Here is a 16,543-nt window from a genome sequence, read left to right as displayed (position 1 = left end):
ATACTATAACTACTATAGCAATAGAATTATTTTTATAAGTATTAATGTTATCTTAATATCAGTTACTCCTCCTACACATCTTCTACATATCCTCTGGGGGGGGGGGGAACATAAAAAATACTTAAGTAATTGTAATGATGATTTTCTGATCCTGGGATCAATATAGAAAGGCTGCTTCTCCTGTTTGCACATTTACTGAGGCTGATACTCTGATATGATGCCCTGCCCTGCTGAACAGTCAAATTTGGGAATACGGTTGGGAGCACATTCAGTAATAGTGCTACTATGTACCCTTTGACATGTGCAACAGAGCAGCCATATCAGGTCCACATAAAACCCACACAGAGAAAGTTTTTCTCCCCTCAGTCTTAAAGGTGACATTATTATGAAAAGAGAAGCACTGAGGAGGAAAAAGGGTTTTCATGTTTAATATTTTACAAGGTAGTTCTTATATGTAAACAAAGTTTTCAAAATAGTTAAACTACTAGACTCATAATTAAGCTAAGTATTCAAAAACTTCTTTAGAATACAGATATAATATTAAATAGCATTCTTAAACTTATATAAATAAGAGCAGTCTAATACCCAACAAAGAGACTGTCTTCAATACAGTAAGAATCTGGTCAGGACAATTCTGGGTTTGGCTCCGGCTATGGCTGAGTCGACAGTAGCTCTGTACCCATTTCACCAGCCAATCATCTCTTGTTTTTGACTCTTTATGCAGCTTCTTCAATAGTTTCATGGCAAGTGAGAAATTGTTCTAGATAATAGAAGAGAGAAAGTTGTATGATGACATAAAGGTGATAATTTTAGAAATGAAATTATTTTATAAATGAAGGTTTTTTTTTTTTTTAATTGACCTGCTTCCCTTTTTGCATGACACAATTCACCTTAGAGTAGCTAATCCATCTCCTGAGCTTCAATTATGTGGATGTCTTTTTATTTACCAAGGGGATATAATTAACATTTAAAATGTATAATTCGGTGTCTTTTAGTATATTCAAAAGTTAGGCAACCATTACCACTGTCTAATTCATGAAGACTTTCATCAACCCCAAAAGAAACCCTTTGTCCATTAGTATTCACTCCCCATTTCCCTAGCCAATGGCAATCAACCTACTTTCTGTCTCCATAGATCTGCCTATCCTGGACATTTCATATCAATGGAATCAGAAACTAGATGGTGATTTTGTTTATGGCTTCTTTCACTTAACATAGTACTTTCTGGGTTCATCCACATTATAGTGTGTATCAGTACTTCAGTCCTTATTATAGCTGTTCTACTGCATGGGTAGACCACATTTCATTTAACCGCTCATCTACTGATAGATCTTCAGGTCATTTCTACGATTTATTTTTAATTTGGTTGCTTATGTGACTTTTTAAAAATCCATACCATTAATTCTTTCCTGAACTTCAAAGGACATTTTCATCAGACCTGTGCCTTCCTAATTACTACCCTTTCAACCACCCAGGCTAAAAATATGAGTCATCTTCAACTGCATGTTCTCCCTCATTCCTATTATCTCAGGTCTTCTATATACTTTTACAGAACATCTCTCATTGTTTTCATTCCCACTACTACTCTAACTCAAGACTGTAGTTGGTTTTCCCCCCTCAGTTAATCTTCCACAGAGTTTCTAACTTAACCAGGATGTTTGAAAAACCTTCAATGACTTCCTAAGTCCTATGGGATAGTCTTCAGTCATTACTTCAACATTCCAATGCTTCATGATTCACCTCAAACCAGCTATCATGAGACCCCCACAATCTCTGCTCAGAGCGAACTCTGTAGTTCCCAGTTTCTCACCTTCATGGTTTTATTTGAATATATCTGACACCTATAGTATCCTTGTCTCCTCACCAAGTCCAAATCCTACTATTCCCAGAAAGCCCAGTCCAGATGCCTCCTTTTCCATGAAGTCTTTCTATTCCAGGAAGAATTTTTCTTCTTCCCTGTGCAATCCTAGCATTCTTGATATCTCTTTTCTTCGCCCACCTTATGCTGCTATAGTTCTCGCCCTGTCACTACACAGTGATCATGAGGACAGGGATAACACCTTTCCCCCTTAGAATGGTGGGTGCAGTTTCTTAGCTTACCATTATTCAGATCCCCATCATTATACAGAACTCCTTCACCACCAAGCTCTTAAACTCAGATCATCCCATTCTGACCACAAACCTCTTCTACACACCAAATTCCTGCTATGCTTGTTTGATAAGCTACTTAAGATCTCTGGTAACTTTCCCTGCCCTCTTTCTGCTTTCAATTTCTTCCATGTCCAATTAAACAAGCCATTGCTTCTCAGCCTTTTGGCTAAGGTCAAGTGTCCAATTAAGCAAGCCAATCATTCCCATCATTCTCCTAGCAATATTTTCAGATCATTAGGCTTTAGGTATCATTTATCAGGTGTCACACCTATCTGGCAAAACCACATCCTTGGTTAATCAAAGCACATACTTCTCTGCTCCTCCACTTACAGGTTCCCTGGAGATAACACCAACCAGGTTCTATGCTGTCTGACAATCCTTTTCTAGTATGCTGGTCAGCTTCCCCCACACTCTCCCCAAGTGCAGAGTCATCTCCAAACCTCATTTTCCTCAATTTTCCTTCCTGCTCACCCTCTGCAAGTGACTTCCCCTCCCACTTCTCAGAGAAAACATGAGATTTCTTACTCTTCCTGACATTGAAGCCCATTCTTCCTTCCTACCCTCCATTGAGTGAAAACTCACCTTTGTCCTGAGTTCTGTCCCCACTAACCTCCACAAGGAATCTCATTTCACCAGCAATTCCTTTGTTATGTCCAATCTCTTCTGACTCATTAGTTACTTCCATTAAAACTTAAACATCTCCATTCTCTTCTATTCTAAAAAATATTCTTCCCTGATCTCATTTGTTCCTCTTTGTCATAGCTTCTTAATGAGCAGCCTGTGCTCACTGTCCCCATATCCTTACTCTCATCTATTTCTCCACTAAAATCTAACTTCTTTTACTCCAGTGAAATGGTTCTCAAACTCAACACCAACCTCCTCCTTTTAAATGCAAAGACACTTTTCAATCTTTCCACACCTTCACTCTTTTTGGTAATTGACAATGATGATTTCTGGCCCTTCCCCTGTGGTTTCACAGTCCCGTGATCAGACTCTAATCGTGTCATTCAGTTTTGGTTCCTTTGAGCATCCTCCTGCGCTCACCCCATTACTGTTGGTCTGTTTTGGGAACTGATCCTGTCACCTTATTCACTAACCATGGTTTCAAGACTAGCCACAATCTAATCATATTCACACCTCTATCACTAGCATAATAACTCTTTCTCCAGAGCTTCATATTTCTTATGTACAAACTGTCTAATAGAAATACCTAGTGTCTTAAAGGCTATGCAAATTCAAAAATTTTATTTTTGCTTTATAATAGCAATTGATACGGGGTCATTAAAAAAGCAAGCTCCCCTAGTGTATTCAAATATATGATATAATTAAATAGTTTATATGCAGCATTTAACCAAAGCATACTTATATTAAATACAAAAGGTCTTATTATCAAATAATAGATTCCTACAAACTAAACCTAAATATAATTTGTAACTAACTGGCAAGCATTCATTTTGTAAAGAAAGTCAAATGTGATATTAGGTTTCTTTTTTTTTTTTTCAGCTTTATTGAAATATAATAGACAATTAGTTGCTTGTATTTACATTGTACAATTCAATGAGTTGGGTTTTTTTTTTCTGATTATAGTTGGCATACAATTATTCTTTTCAGTTGTACGGCATAGTGATTAGAGATCTATATAACTCACAAAGCAATCACAGCACTAAATCTAGTACCCCTCTTCCTCCTCACATATTTATTACAACATTGTTAACTATTTCCCTTATGCTACACTTTACATCTCCATGTCTATTTTGTAACTATCCATTTGTACTTCTTCATCCCTTTGCCCTTTTTGCTCTCCCCCCAACCCCTCTCCCATCTAGTAATCCTCAAAATATTCTCTGTATCTATGAGTTTATTTCCATTTTTGTTGCTATTATTTTGTTCCTTAGATTCCACTTGTACATGAAGCCATGCGATATTTATCTTTCTCTATCTGACTTACTTCATTCAGCATAGGTTTATTTTCTTTTTCAATAAGAGAAAATAACCATTTTGAAGTGATTACTAAGTATAAAAAAACTTTAGACATTTTCTGGATAATTTAAAGTGTTTCCTTATTTTCTTATAAAGAGAAAAAAACTACTCAATTATCTTTAAGCTTTAGATTTTAAAGAAAAGCTAAGTTTTTAAAAAAAAAAAAGCTCATTTAAGAAAAGTCTGTGATACAATAGAGGAGCATAAATATATGAGTACCTACCTGTTTTCTTGCACTATCTATCATCTTCATTTTCATGGAAAACTTACAGCTCTTAATCAGAGAACAAATATCTCTTTCCTGCTCCTGTATTTCCATCCCGTCATTGGAATCTCCATCTCTATCCCTGTGTATACTATGATCATCTGCAAGAAGAGTAAGTTTCTCCTCTATTTTGCTGAGAAAGAAACATCTACATGAAACAAAGAAAAATTAGAATCGATGCCTCATCAAAGAAATCTCTGATATACAGGAAACTACTGGATAGCATTCACAGACAGAAATTCTAGTTACTAAATTTTTGCTCATTTTCTACAAATATACACTCTAGGTACTGAATTTAACATCCATTTTAATGAACCAATTTTTTAAATATCATCAAGGATATTTCAACAGAATTTTTCAGATTTCACTTATTGCCTTTACCTCCACAAAATAAAGCCTTTAAACAAGCAATTTTCTCTAATGAATGGGTCTGATCACATTCAGACCTCTATCACTAGCATAATAACTTTTTCTCCAGAACTTCAGATTTCTATGTACAAACTGTCTAATAGAAATAATAACTAGTATCATAAAGGCCTTGGAAATTCGACATGTCTCAAACTGAATGTATCATCTTCTTTACAAACAACTCTTCCTCCTGCACTCCATCCACCCAGCTACTCAGGTCAAATCGTGTTTGTCATCCTTTTTCCTCCCAAATAGAACTAGTCATCATGTCCCTGCCCTTCTATGCCAAAAAATACAATACATTACATATAGGTGAATAACAATTTGAATAACCATGACTTTTCTGAAATATTAAGTCAAATATACTGTTGAGGAGAAAGGGGGATCCACCTAGAATTCTATATCCATGGATAACATTCTACAGGAATGACAATGAAATAAAGATATCTTCTGATAAAAGAAAACTTAGAGGATCCATCACAGACCAATCTATACTATAAGAATAGCTAAAGGGAAATTTTCAGCTTAAGGGAAATGATACCAGAGGAAAGCCTGAGCACCAGAAGTGGTAATTATAAAGACTTTTTTTCCCATATAAATTCTTTTGAATATACTATTTAAAAACTGTTTACAGCAAAAATATATTACCTATTTGTGTTTTCACTATATGTTACTATGTATACATATGGAATCCCCTCCCACATCCCACATATACATATAGGCATATCTTATTTAATTGTACTTTGCTTTACTGAGCTGTGCAGATACTATGTTTTGTATAAATTAAAGATTTTTTTTCCCCCCCTGGGAGTTCTTTTTTTAAAAATTTATTTTAAATTCTAGTTGACATACAATATTAGTTTCAGTTGTACAACATAGTGATTCAACATTTATACGCCCTACAAAGTAATCACCACAAGAAGTCTTCTACCCATCTGTCACCATATAGTTACTATCAATCAATTTTTCCAACAGCATTTGCTCACTTTGTGTCTCTGTGTCATTCATATATATATATGTATGTATATATGGAACACAAAGGTGCCGGCTAAACTAGCCACAAACGCATGTGCAAAAACTACTACCCAACCTGCCCATAACTTTGCCTCATTATACCATCATTATAATACAAAGTCTATGGCCAGAAGTTCATGAATCTAATTATAAAAGACTGAATTCTGGGTAAGCACATACACAGTAGGCAAAAGGTTATATGGCAGCCAACTGTCAAAGTAACCTCATATGCAGATCATCTAGAACCTCCCATCATGACCCAAATATAAACCGACCTTCCGCATTGTTACAGCTCTCTTCACTGAAAACCTGCTCCTCCTTAGGACAGTACTCTTTTATCTTTTATTTTTTCACCTCCTAAATTCCATGGGGGCTACAGCCTTCTTTAATATGGCCCATCTCCTTCTAAAATGAACTTTCAATAAATTTTACTTCTTCTAAATCTTGCTGAGCTGTAATTCTTTGCTGTGTCAGCAGGGAAGAACTGAGACGCACTCCCCCCAACCCTGCCCCACCATGCCACTGAAGGAACATCAGATTTCACATCACCCCAGCGATAACAGTAATTCTCATAATATTTCAAGACTTTTTATTATTATTTGTTATGGTGTTCTGTGATCAGTGATCCTTGATATTACTATTTTAATTGTTTTAGGGAACCAAGAACCGTGCCTATATAAGACAGTGACTTAATAAATAAACATGTGTATTCTGATTGCTCCAGTGACTGGGCATTCCCCCATCTCCTTCCCTGTCCTTAGGCCTCTGTATTCCCTGAGACACAACAACACTGAAATGAGACCAATTAATAACTCTACAATGGCCTCTAACTGTTCAAATAAAAAAGAGTTCTACTTCTCTCACTTTAAATCAAAAGCTAAAAATAACTAAATTTAGTAAGAAATGCATGTCGAAATCCAAAATAGGTTGAATGCCAGGTCACTTGTACCAAATAACTAAGTCGTGAATGTAAAGGAAAAGTTCTTTAAGAAAATTAAAATGCTACTGCAGTGAACATGAATGATAAGAAAGCAAAACAGCCTTATTGCAGATATAGAGGAAGCTTAAGTGGTCTGGAAAGATCAAACCAACCAGAACATTCCCTTAAGCCAAAGCCTAATCCAGAGAAAGTCCCTATTTCCCTTTAATTCTATGAAGGCTGAGGGAGGTGAGGAAGTTGTGGAAGTAAAGTCTGAAGCTAACAGAGGTTGGTTTGTGAGGTTTAAGTAAAGAAGCCATCCCCATAACATAAAAGTGCAAGGTGAAGCAGCAAGTACTGATGCAGAAGCTACAATAAGTTATCCAGATCTAGCTAAGATAATTAATGTAGATGGCCACACTAAACAAGAGATTTTCAATGTAGATGAAACAGCTCCATATTGGAAAATACCATCTTGGACTTTTATAGGTACAGAGAAGTCAGTGCCTGGCATCAAAGTTTCAAAGGACAGGCTGACTCTCTTGTTAAGGGCTAATACAGCTGGGAGCTTGAAGTTGAAGCCAATGTTCATTAACCATTCCTAGGGCCCTTAAGAATTATGCTAAATCTGCTCTGCCTGGTGCTCTAAATCAGGGGTCCCCAACCCCCAAGCCACGGACCAGTACCAGTCCGTGGCCTGGTAGGAACTAGGCTGCACAGCACGGGGTGAGTGGTAGGTAAGTGAGCTTCACCTGTATTTGCAGCATCACCACCTCAGCTCTACCTCAGGTTATCAGGCATTATATTCTAATAGGAGCACTGGTCCCTGGTGCCAAAAAGGTTGAAGACTGCTGCTATAAATGGAACAACAAGCCTGGATGGCAGCACATGTGATTACAACATGGTTTACTAAATATTTTAAGCCCACTATTGAGACCTACTGCTTAGGAAAAGAGATTACTTTCAAAATATTATTGCTTATTGATAATGCACCTGGTCACCTAAGAGCTCTGATGAAGGTGTAAAATGAGATTAATGTTGTAACTTGGTAACACAACATCCATTCTGAAGTCCATGGATCAAAGAGTAATTTTGGCTTCCAAGATTTATAACTGAAAAACACATTTTGTAAGGCTATAGCTGCCACATATAGTGATTCCTTTAATGAATCTGTGCAAACTAAACTGAAAACCTTCTAGAAAGCATTTACCATTCTAGATACCACAAATACCATTTGTGATTCATGGTAAGAGGTCAAAATGGATGAGAGGTTCCTTCTTACAGATGATCAAAAAAGTGATTTCTTGAGATGGAATCTACTATGATGAAGATGCTGTGAAGATTATTGAATTGACAACAAAGGATTTAAAATATTACATAATCTTAACTGATGAAGGAGTGGCAGGGTTTGAAAGGACTGACTTAGATTTTGGAAGTTTTGTGGGTAAAATGCTATCAAATAGCATCACATGCTACAGAGAAATTGTTCGTGAAAGGAAGAGTCAATCAATGTGGCAAACTTCACTGTTGTCTTATTCTAAGAAATTCCCATAGCCACCCCAATCTTTAGCAACCAACTCCCTGATCAGTCAGCAGCAATCAACATCTAGGCAAGACCCTCAACCAACACAGAGATTATGACTTGCTGAAGGCTCAGATGATGGTTAGCACTTTTTAGCAATAAAACACTTTTAATTAAAGTATGTATATTATTTGTTTAGACATAGTGCTATTCTATACTTAATAGACATCAGTATAATGTAAACTTAACTTTTATATGCACTGGGAAACCAAAAGATTAGTGTGACTCACTTTATTGATATATTTGCTTTATTACAATGGTATGGAACTGTATGCAGGATCTCTGAGGTATGCCTGTATAGCATTACTTTGAGAAAATAATAAAAAGGACATTTTATCAGGAAGACACAGCAATTATCAATGAGAGTAAGGAAAAGTAAAATTAAAGAGAAAAACAGACAATCCATACCATAGAATTATATTTTAAAATCCCTATCTTAGCAGCTAAGGAAAGTAGACAAAAACAGAACAAAACAAAACGAACCCAAAACAACAACAAAACAATAAAGACATAGAAAATCTGAAAAATACCATAGATCACTTTGATCTAGTTGAAATTTAAATACTACCTCCAAGAACAGTAAAATATACAAGATTTTCAAGTGCACATGGTATATTTACTAAAACGGACCATACACAAGTCTAAATAAATTTGGGCTATTAACAAGTCTAAACAAATTTAAATTTAAAAAGATTAAAACCATATAGACTGTGGTTTGTGACCACAATGGAAGTAATTCAGAAATCAGTAACAATAAGAGGGACAAAAAATTTACCTACTTGGAAATTAAAACAGTTCTAACTTTTTGTGGATAAAAAAGAAAAATCACATGAAACTTAGAAAGTATTGTGAACTAAGTTGATAGTGTAAATACAACATACTATGCAGCTAAAATGGTACTTAGAGAGACATGTACAACTTTAATGTTTACATTAGGGGAAAAAGGTATTAAATCAATGATCAAAGTTTCCACCTTAAGAAACTAAAAAAATAAGAGCAACATCAGTCTAAAGTAGAAAGAAAATAGGAATTAATGCAATAGAAAACGGATAATAAAGAAAATTAGCAAAGGCAAAACATATCCTTCGAGAAGATCAATAGAACTGACAAATCTCTACAGGTTAGATCAAGAAAAAAGAAGATCAAGAAAAAAAAGAACAGAAATCACTAATATCAGAAATGAAAAAGGGGTTCCCACCACAGAATCTACAAATAATAAGATACAAGTAACTTTATACCAAAAATTTGACAACTCGGGTGAAATGGAAAAATGTATCAAAAAATACAATCTAACAAAACTGACACAAAAATAGAAAATTTAAATAGCTCTATATCTATTACAGAAATTACATGCATTATTAAAAATCTTCCCCATCGGAAAACTCCAGGCCCATATAGTTTTACCGGTGAATTATTTCAAATATTCAAATAAGAAATAAGAAAGATCTTACATAAACTTTTTTCAGAGAAGAGAGAAGGGAACATGTCTTCATTGATTTTATCAGGCCAGCACAACCCTTACAGCAAAACCTGATAAAGATCCTACAAAAAACAAAATTATAGAACAATATCCCATTTGAATATAAACACTAAAATTCTTAACAAAATGTTACCAAATACAAGAATGTATATAAGGGTTCATTATGACCACGCACAGTTTACCCCAAGAATGTGACATTTGTTTCATATTCAAAAAGCATTCAATGCAATCCACCATAAACACAATAAAGGGGGAGTAATGTCATCAAGATGGAGACACAGACTGTTGTTGAATTCAGTCTCCCTCACAAGAAAACCAACTAACAAATATTTATGAATAAGACACCATTATGAAAATTCAAGAACATGGGGGTAAGGCTTAAGCACATGCCTACAGCACAGAGACTGAGATAAAATGCATTAGAAGGTAAGAGGAGCAGCTACACTATGACTGCATGGCCCATCACCCAGGCCAGCACATCACTGCATCCAGTGCACTCCACCCCCAAGCCTACAGTTTCTCAAGTGAAAAAAAGAGAGCCCAAGGTGAACATTTAGCTACTCCAATGGTTGTGAGTCTCTAATTGGTAGGTCCACTTGGATCTACGGCTTGGATCTTGGCACACTTAGTGCCCAGGTAGGAATCCTAACCAGTGGCTCTGCTCATCGCAGAACCAAGAACAGCCGCTGATTCTGACAAAAGAACTGGCAGGATGCAGCTCTGCCTGATTTGAAACTGCAAACAATGAGCCTTGCTGGCCCTGGAGTGTGTTTTGTCACTCTGTTCAGGCAGGGAAGCTAATTTATAACTCCACCTATTTCTGAATATAGCTCCTGGCCCTGACTGACTTAGAAGCTGCTTAGCCCAGCAGCACTCCAGCTGAGAGCCCGGCCAGTGGCTCTGTTCATCCACAGAGCCATGCCATTGGCTCCATCCAACCAGGGAGTCTGGTATACAGTTCAGCTTGATTTGCTTCCCAAAAAGAGCCTTGCCAACCTCGGGGCTTATTCTTTGTCCTGACCCAGGCAGGGAAGGTAATCCATAGCCACATCCACTGCTGAATACAACTTCCAACCCTGCTACCCAGGGAACTTAACCAGAGCCCCTGGGAATCTGTGTAGCCAACCCTGCAATCCCAGTGACCGCAGCACCTGAGCAGAAAGCCCAGGCAGCAGCCCTGTGTCAGCAGAGCCAGTATATGACTCTGACAAGGCAGCCTGGTGTGTAGTTTTGCCTGATTTTGTTCGTAAATAAAGAGCATTGCCAGCTCTGGGGCCTTTTCTGTAGCCCCAAACAGGCAGGAAAGATAATTTATAGCCCTACCTAATGTTGAATAGAGCCTCCAGAGTGGCCTGACCGGGAAACCTAACCAGAGCTCCCAGGAATCTGTAGAGTCATCCTGCAACTGTGATTGCAGCGGCACTTGAGCAAAGAGCGCACCTGGAGGCCCTGCCCATTAACAGAGCCAAGACTCCAGTCGTGCCCATCTACAGAACCAGGATATTGGCCCACCAGGCCAGGTTAGTTGGTGCAGAGTTTTGCTTAACTTGATTTCCAAATAAGAGCCTTGACGGTCTTGAGGCCTATGTATGGTGGCTCTGCATAAGTAGGGAACCTAATTCGTAGCTCTGCCTATCCCTGAAAGAGCCTTCAGCTCATCTGACCATGGAACCTAACCAGGACACATGGGAAGTTGTGTAGATGATCCTACAGCCCCTGCTTACAGTGGTACTTGATCAAAGAGCACAGCTAGTCCCTCTCCCTCTCCCTGTCTGCAAAGCAAAACCAGTGGCCTTGTCTAGCCTGGGAATTCAGTACATAGTTCTGCCTAATTTGGGTTCCCAAATAAGATGTGCAGGCTTTGAGACCTGCTTCCTTACTCCTACTGCTGGGTATAGTACCCAGTCCTGATCTTCTAAGAAGCCTGACCAGGTTATACAGGCAACTGCAGAGCCCCTGTTACATCCATGCACAGGCAGGGAACCAAGTCAGTAGTCCTACCCAGCTGTTCTCAACCAGCAGCATCCCCCCTGACCAGAGATTGGGCAGTAGTCTTGCCCCAAAATATACCTTGCCCAAGGAAACTACCAGTTGATATGTCCAGAACCCCAAGCTGAGCTGACTGAAGGACTGTTTCTGCCAAAGTGAACCTATGAAGTTGTACCAACGTAAGGAATCAAGGATGATGAAAATCAGCTAAATATGACACCAAAGCTAATAAAGATCCAATAACTGACCCTAAAGAAATGGAGATCTATGAACTAACAAAGAATTCAGAATAATCCTCTTAACAAAATGTGTTGTACAAGAACACACAGATAATTAAACAAAATCAGGAAAACAATGTATGAATAAAATGACACATTCGACAAAAAATAGAAACCATAAAAAAAAAAAAAGAAATCCTAGAACTAAAGACTACAATGACTGAACTGAAGAATTCAATGGAGAGCTTCAAAAGCAGACTAAATCATAGAGAAGTAGGAATTAGTAAAATTATCCTGTTAGAGGAGCTAAAAGAAAGAAGAATAAAAGACTGAAGCAAGCTTATGGACCTATTGGGTAGCATGAAAAAAACAATACAAACATACCTCAGAGATATTGTGAATTTTGTTCCAGACCAATGCAATATAGCAAGTATTGTAATAAAGTGAGTCATAATCTTTTTGTTGGTCTTGCCTTCAGTTTGTAAAAAATGCAGTATCTGTGAAGTGCAAAAAAGTGAAGCGGAATAATGTATGTATACTTATTATGGGAATCCAGAGGGGAAGTGAAAGAGAAAGGGATATTTGTTTATATTTAAAGCAATAATAGCTGAAATCTTCCCAAACCTGGAAGAGAAATGGAGTACCATATCTGTGAGTCTCAAAAGACCACAAACAGGTCTTTTAAACCTGAATAGGGCTACACCAAGCCATATCATAATTAAATTGCCAAAAGTCAAAGACGAAGGCTTTTGAAAGCAGCAAGAGAAAAGCAACACGTCAGATACAAGGGAATTCCCTTAACAGTATGGATAGAGTTCACAATAGAAACTTTTCAGGCCAGGAGAGTGGGATGATATATTCTAATTATTCAAAGAAAAAAATCTGTCAACCAATAACGCTATATCTGGCAAAGCTATCCTTCAAAAATGAAGGAGAGATAAAGATTTCCTGAAAAAAAAAAAAAAAAAACAAAAGCTTGAGGAAGTTCATGATTAGACCTGCCTTATAAGAAAAGTTTAAGAATGCTATCGTCCTCGTTATTATCAGCTTAAAATAGGGTGTTATATATATTTTATGTGAGCTTCATGGTAACCACAAAGGAAAAACTTTGTGTAGTAGTTACACAAAAGATAACGATAAAGAAGTCAAAGCATACCAGTACAAAGTCATAAAAATCACAAAAGAAAACAGAAGAAGCAAGGAATAATGGATTTATAAAACAGAACAATTAACAAAATGGCACTATTATGTCCTTAACTATCAATATTTACTTTAAACGGAAATGGATTAAATTCTCCAATCAAAAGACACAGAATGACTGTATGGATTAGAAAACAAGATCCAATATATGCTGCCTACAAGAGACTCACTTAAGATTTAAAGACATACACACACTGACAGTGAAAGAAATGGGAAAGCAAATGGTAACCAAGAAAAAAAGCAGGAGTAGCTATATTATATCAGATAAAATAGACTTTAAGCCAATGATGTTAAAATGACACAAAGAAAGGCATTATAAACTAATAAAGGGGTCGATCCATCCAAAAGATATAACATTTATAAATATTTATGCACCCCAAATCAGAGCACTTACAATATATAAAGCAAATACTAACAGAACTAAAAATAAATAAATAAATAAAAAGCAATACAATAGCCGAAGACTTTAATATCCCACTGTCAACAATGAACAGAGATCAATAAGGAAATAGCAGATGTGGATGATATAACAGACCAAATGGACCTCACAGATATATACACAATAAAGAAAAAATATGTATAATTGATTAAACAGATACAGAGAAAGCACTTGACAAAATTCAACACCCATTCATGATATAACAAATATTTCAGAAAACCAGTATATGAGTAGCAAATAATTGGAAAACACAATTAAGAAGAAAAAATTCCATGTATAACAGTGCCAAAAATGATAAAATACTTAGGAACAAATCTAATGAATAACATCCAGGATATCCATATTGAAATAATACAAATCACTGAAATTAAAGAAGACAAAGAAATAGAGAGACATACAACCTTCATGAATAAAACAATGCTATATACTGTTAAAGTGGCAATTCCTCAAGTTTATCTACAGTCAATAAAATCCCAAACACACTCTAAGCTTTTCTGGGGAAGAAAGTGACTGGCAGAATCTAAAATGCACACATAAATGTAAATAACCTAGGGAAAAAAACACAACTATTTTCATAAAGAAAAAAAAAGTTGGAGTATTCACCCTATCTGATTCAAAACTTACTATAAAGCAACAAGAATAAAGACAATTTAATATTGTGAAAAGATATACAAATAAATCAAGGGATAGAACAGATCATTCAAAATTATACCCGCACACATATATATGGTCACTGATACTCAAAAAGGGTGCCAAGGCAATTCAATTATGAAAAGTAAGACTTCTGAATAAATGGGACTAGACAACTAAATTCCACATGGAAAGAGTGAATATCTACCCCTACTTTATACCATCTATGAAAACTATCTTCCACTGGATCATAGACCTAAATGTAAGAACTAAAACTATAACATTTCTAGAAAAAGGAGAATAATTTTACAAGATGAGCATGGAATGAATACCAGCTTGAAGGACCTTCTGTTAGCCAAATGTGAGACAATGTGAACATGAAATAATAAGAACAGTAATGAATTATATTCCATTAGATAAAATTGGAATCCATGATTCCATATTATTAAAATTGAAGTAAATGAATAAATAAAGAGGGGAGAAGGGAGAGCTCTTCCTTAACAATAAGATGTAGGCTGATAAACAGGGAACACAAGGTAGGAAAATCATCACCTTGCAAACATCATTGTCAGGACTGGCTTAAGCTAATGGTCATCCACAGAAACAAAATACAGAGGTAAGTCTTAAGACAAGCAGGATATATGCATGTCTCCCACATTGCTTATTAGTTGCAAAGGAAAAAAAAAAAAAATAGACATTTACACTGAAGAGACCATACAATATGTTAACTAGACAATCAAAATCACTATCAGCAGTAAAAGACAGATGGATTCTCTGTGCTTGCAGATGTGATACCCTGAATACTTAAGTAGTATTTTGGGTAGGGGTGTATCATCTGAATCTAACTGTGAGGATACACAGACAAATCCAAACTGAGGAACCTTCCTCAAAAGTATTGTTATCAAAGATGGCTAAGGAACTGTTCCAAATGAAAGGAAACTAAAAAGACATATCAAATGAATACCACATTTAATTCTGAACCGGAAATGCTTTAAAGGACAGTAAAAGGACAACTGACAAAACTGAAATGGGGGCTGTAGATTAAAAATTAAAATAGTGAAGTTACGGTTACATAACAGAATACTCTTTTTCTTAGAAAATGTATGGATAATTTAAGAGGTAAGAAAATATGTATACAACTTACCCTCAAATGGTTCAAAAAATATGTATATGTGGAGAGAATAAAAAAGCTAAAGTGGCAACATGTTAAAAACAGTGAATCTGGGTAAAAGGTACACAGGAGACAAGGGGGCAAGTGGGGACAAAGGACATACTGCTGACGCGGAGAGCTTTGTTAGAACAACTTAAACGAGAAATTGGGAAGATGGTATGTGGCTGCACTAGGTTCAAACTCCACAGTTTTTGTAAACCACAGTTTGAGAGAAAAACCATTCTGGCAATTTAGGAAAATAATCCACATTCAACTCAAAAGGATCACATCTTACCGATTTGTGATGATGTCATCCCAGATGTTCATTGGGTCCATTTTAGCATCTGGATATCTGTTTGTCCAGGTTTTTATAAGTCTCTTAAGGGGAACTTGAGATAATAAATTACCTAAAAATAATAGTAAGGGATGACGTATATCCACAACTCAGGACAAAACCAACTTACAAAGTAGTGCTGCCATTAGTAAATGGAAATTTAATTCAAATTTCTTGTCTAAATTAAAAAATTGTGTCTGTTGCACCAAGTTACCATATTAAACCTAAGGTATTCTGATTAAACTCAATTTCTTAAAGATATAAAGATGGGGAAATAAAGAATTTTTACATTTAGTAAAGGTCCACTTCATCCGCAATTCCAAAAATAAAATTAAAAAAAAGGCACTAAAAACTGAAAAGGGGTTGCAGTTAATTTTCTTGGCAAAATCTGATCTGAATTGGCATAGGGCTACTTATAATCTGTTTATGCCATTCATATGAATATTAACCACTTAAGCTAGAGATGCATCATTACATTTAATTAGGACATACTGCCCCAGGCCCTGGTGTTTGCACGAGATTACATATAGATAATGATGATGATATCTGAAACTATCTAGTCTCAAGGGTTTTGGAAAAGAAATTGATAATCCTCATGAAATTTAAATTTCACATTGCTAATGTTTAGTGTTGTAGATTTCTCTCTGTTGGTGGAAAGCAGGAGTTAAGAAAACAAGTTTAAATTAGGCAGCTCTGGGATCAAAATCTGAATCTTTCATTTAATAGTGTGAGAAAATTATTTAATCTCTAAGCCTCTACATCTCATAAGGCTGTTACAAAAACT

The 16,543-nt window shown here is 36.2% G+C and overlaps 1 protein-coding gene across 1 annotated transcript in view; it reads right to left on the bottom strand.

Moving 5' to 3' along the window:
• Positions 1 to 16,543, bottom strand: part of PRKDC (protein kinase, DNA-activated, catalytic subunit) — a 194,065-nt gene that overhangs the window by 35,045 nt on the left and 142,477 nt on the right. The window contains exons 68-70 of the mRNA XM_036233299.1: positions 15,721 to 15,832; positions 4,355 to 4,544; positions 586 to 760 (exon numbers count right to left, since the gene is read on the bottom strand). Of these exons, the coding sequence (XP_036089192.1) occupies positions 586 to 760; positions 4,355 to 4,544; positions 15,721 to 15,832 (477 nt within the window). The remainder of the gene's footprint in view (positions 1 to 585; positions 761 to 4,354; positions 4,545 to 15,720; positions 15,833 to 16,543) is intronic.

The sequence above is a fragment of the Rousettus aegyptiacus genome, unplaced genomic scaffold (assembly GCF_014176215.1).
Source record: "Rousettus aegyptiacus isolate mRouAeg1 unplaced genomic scaffold, mRouAeg1.p scaffold_m13_p_15, whole genome shotgun sequence".
NCBI classification, from domain to species: domain Eukaryota; kingdom Metazoa; phylum Chordata; class Mammalia; order Chiroptera; family Pteropodidae; genus Rousettus; species Rousettus aegyptiacus.
The sequence above is the reverse complement of the archived record's forward strand: the minus strand, read 5'-3'. Positions and strand labels throughout refer to the sequence as shown.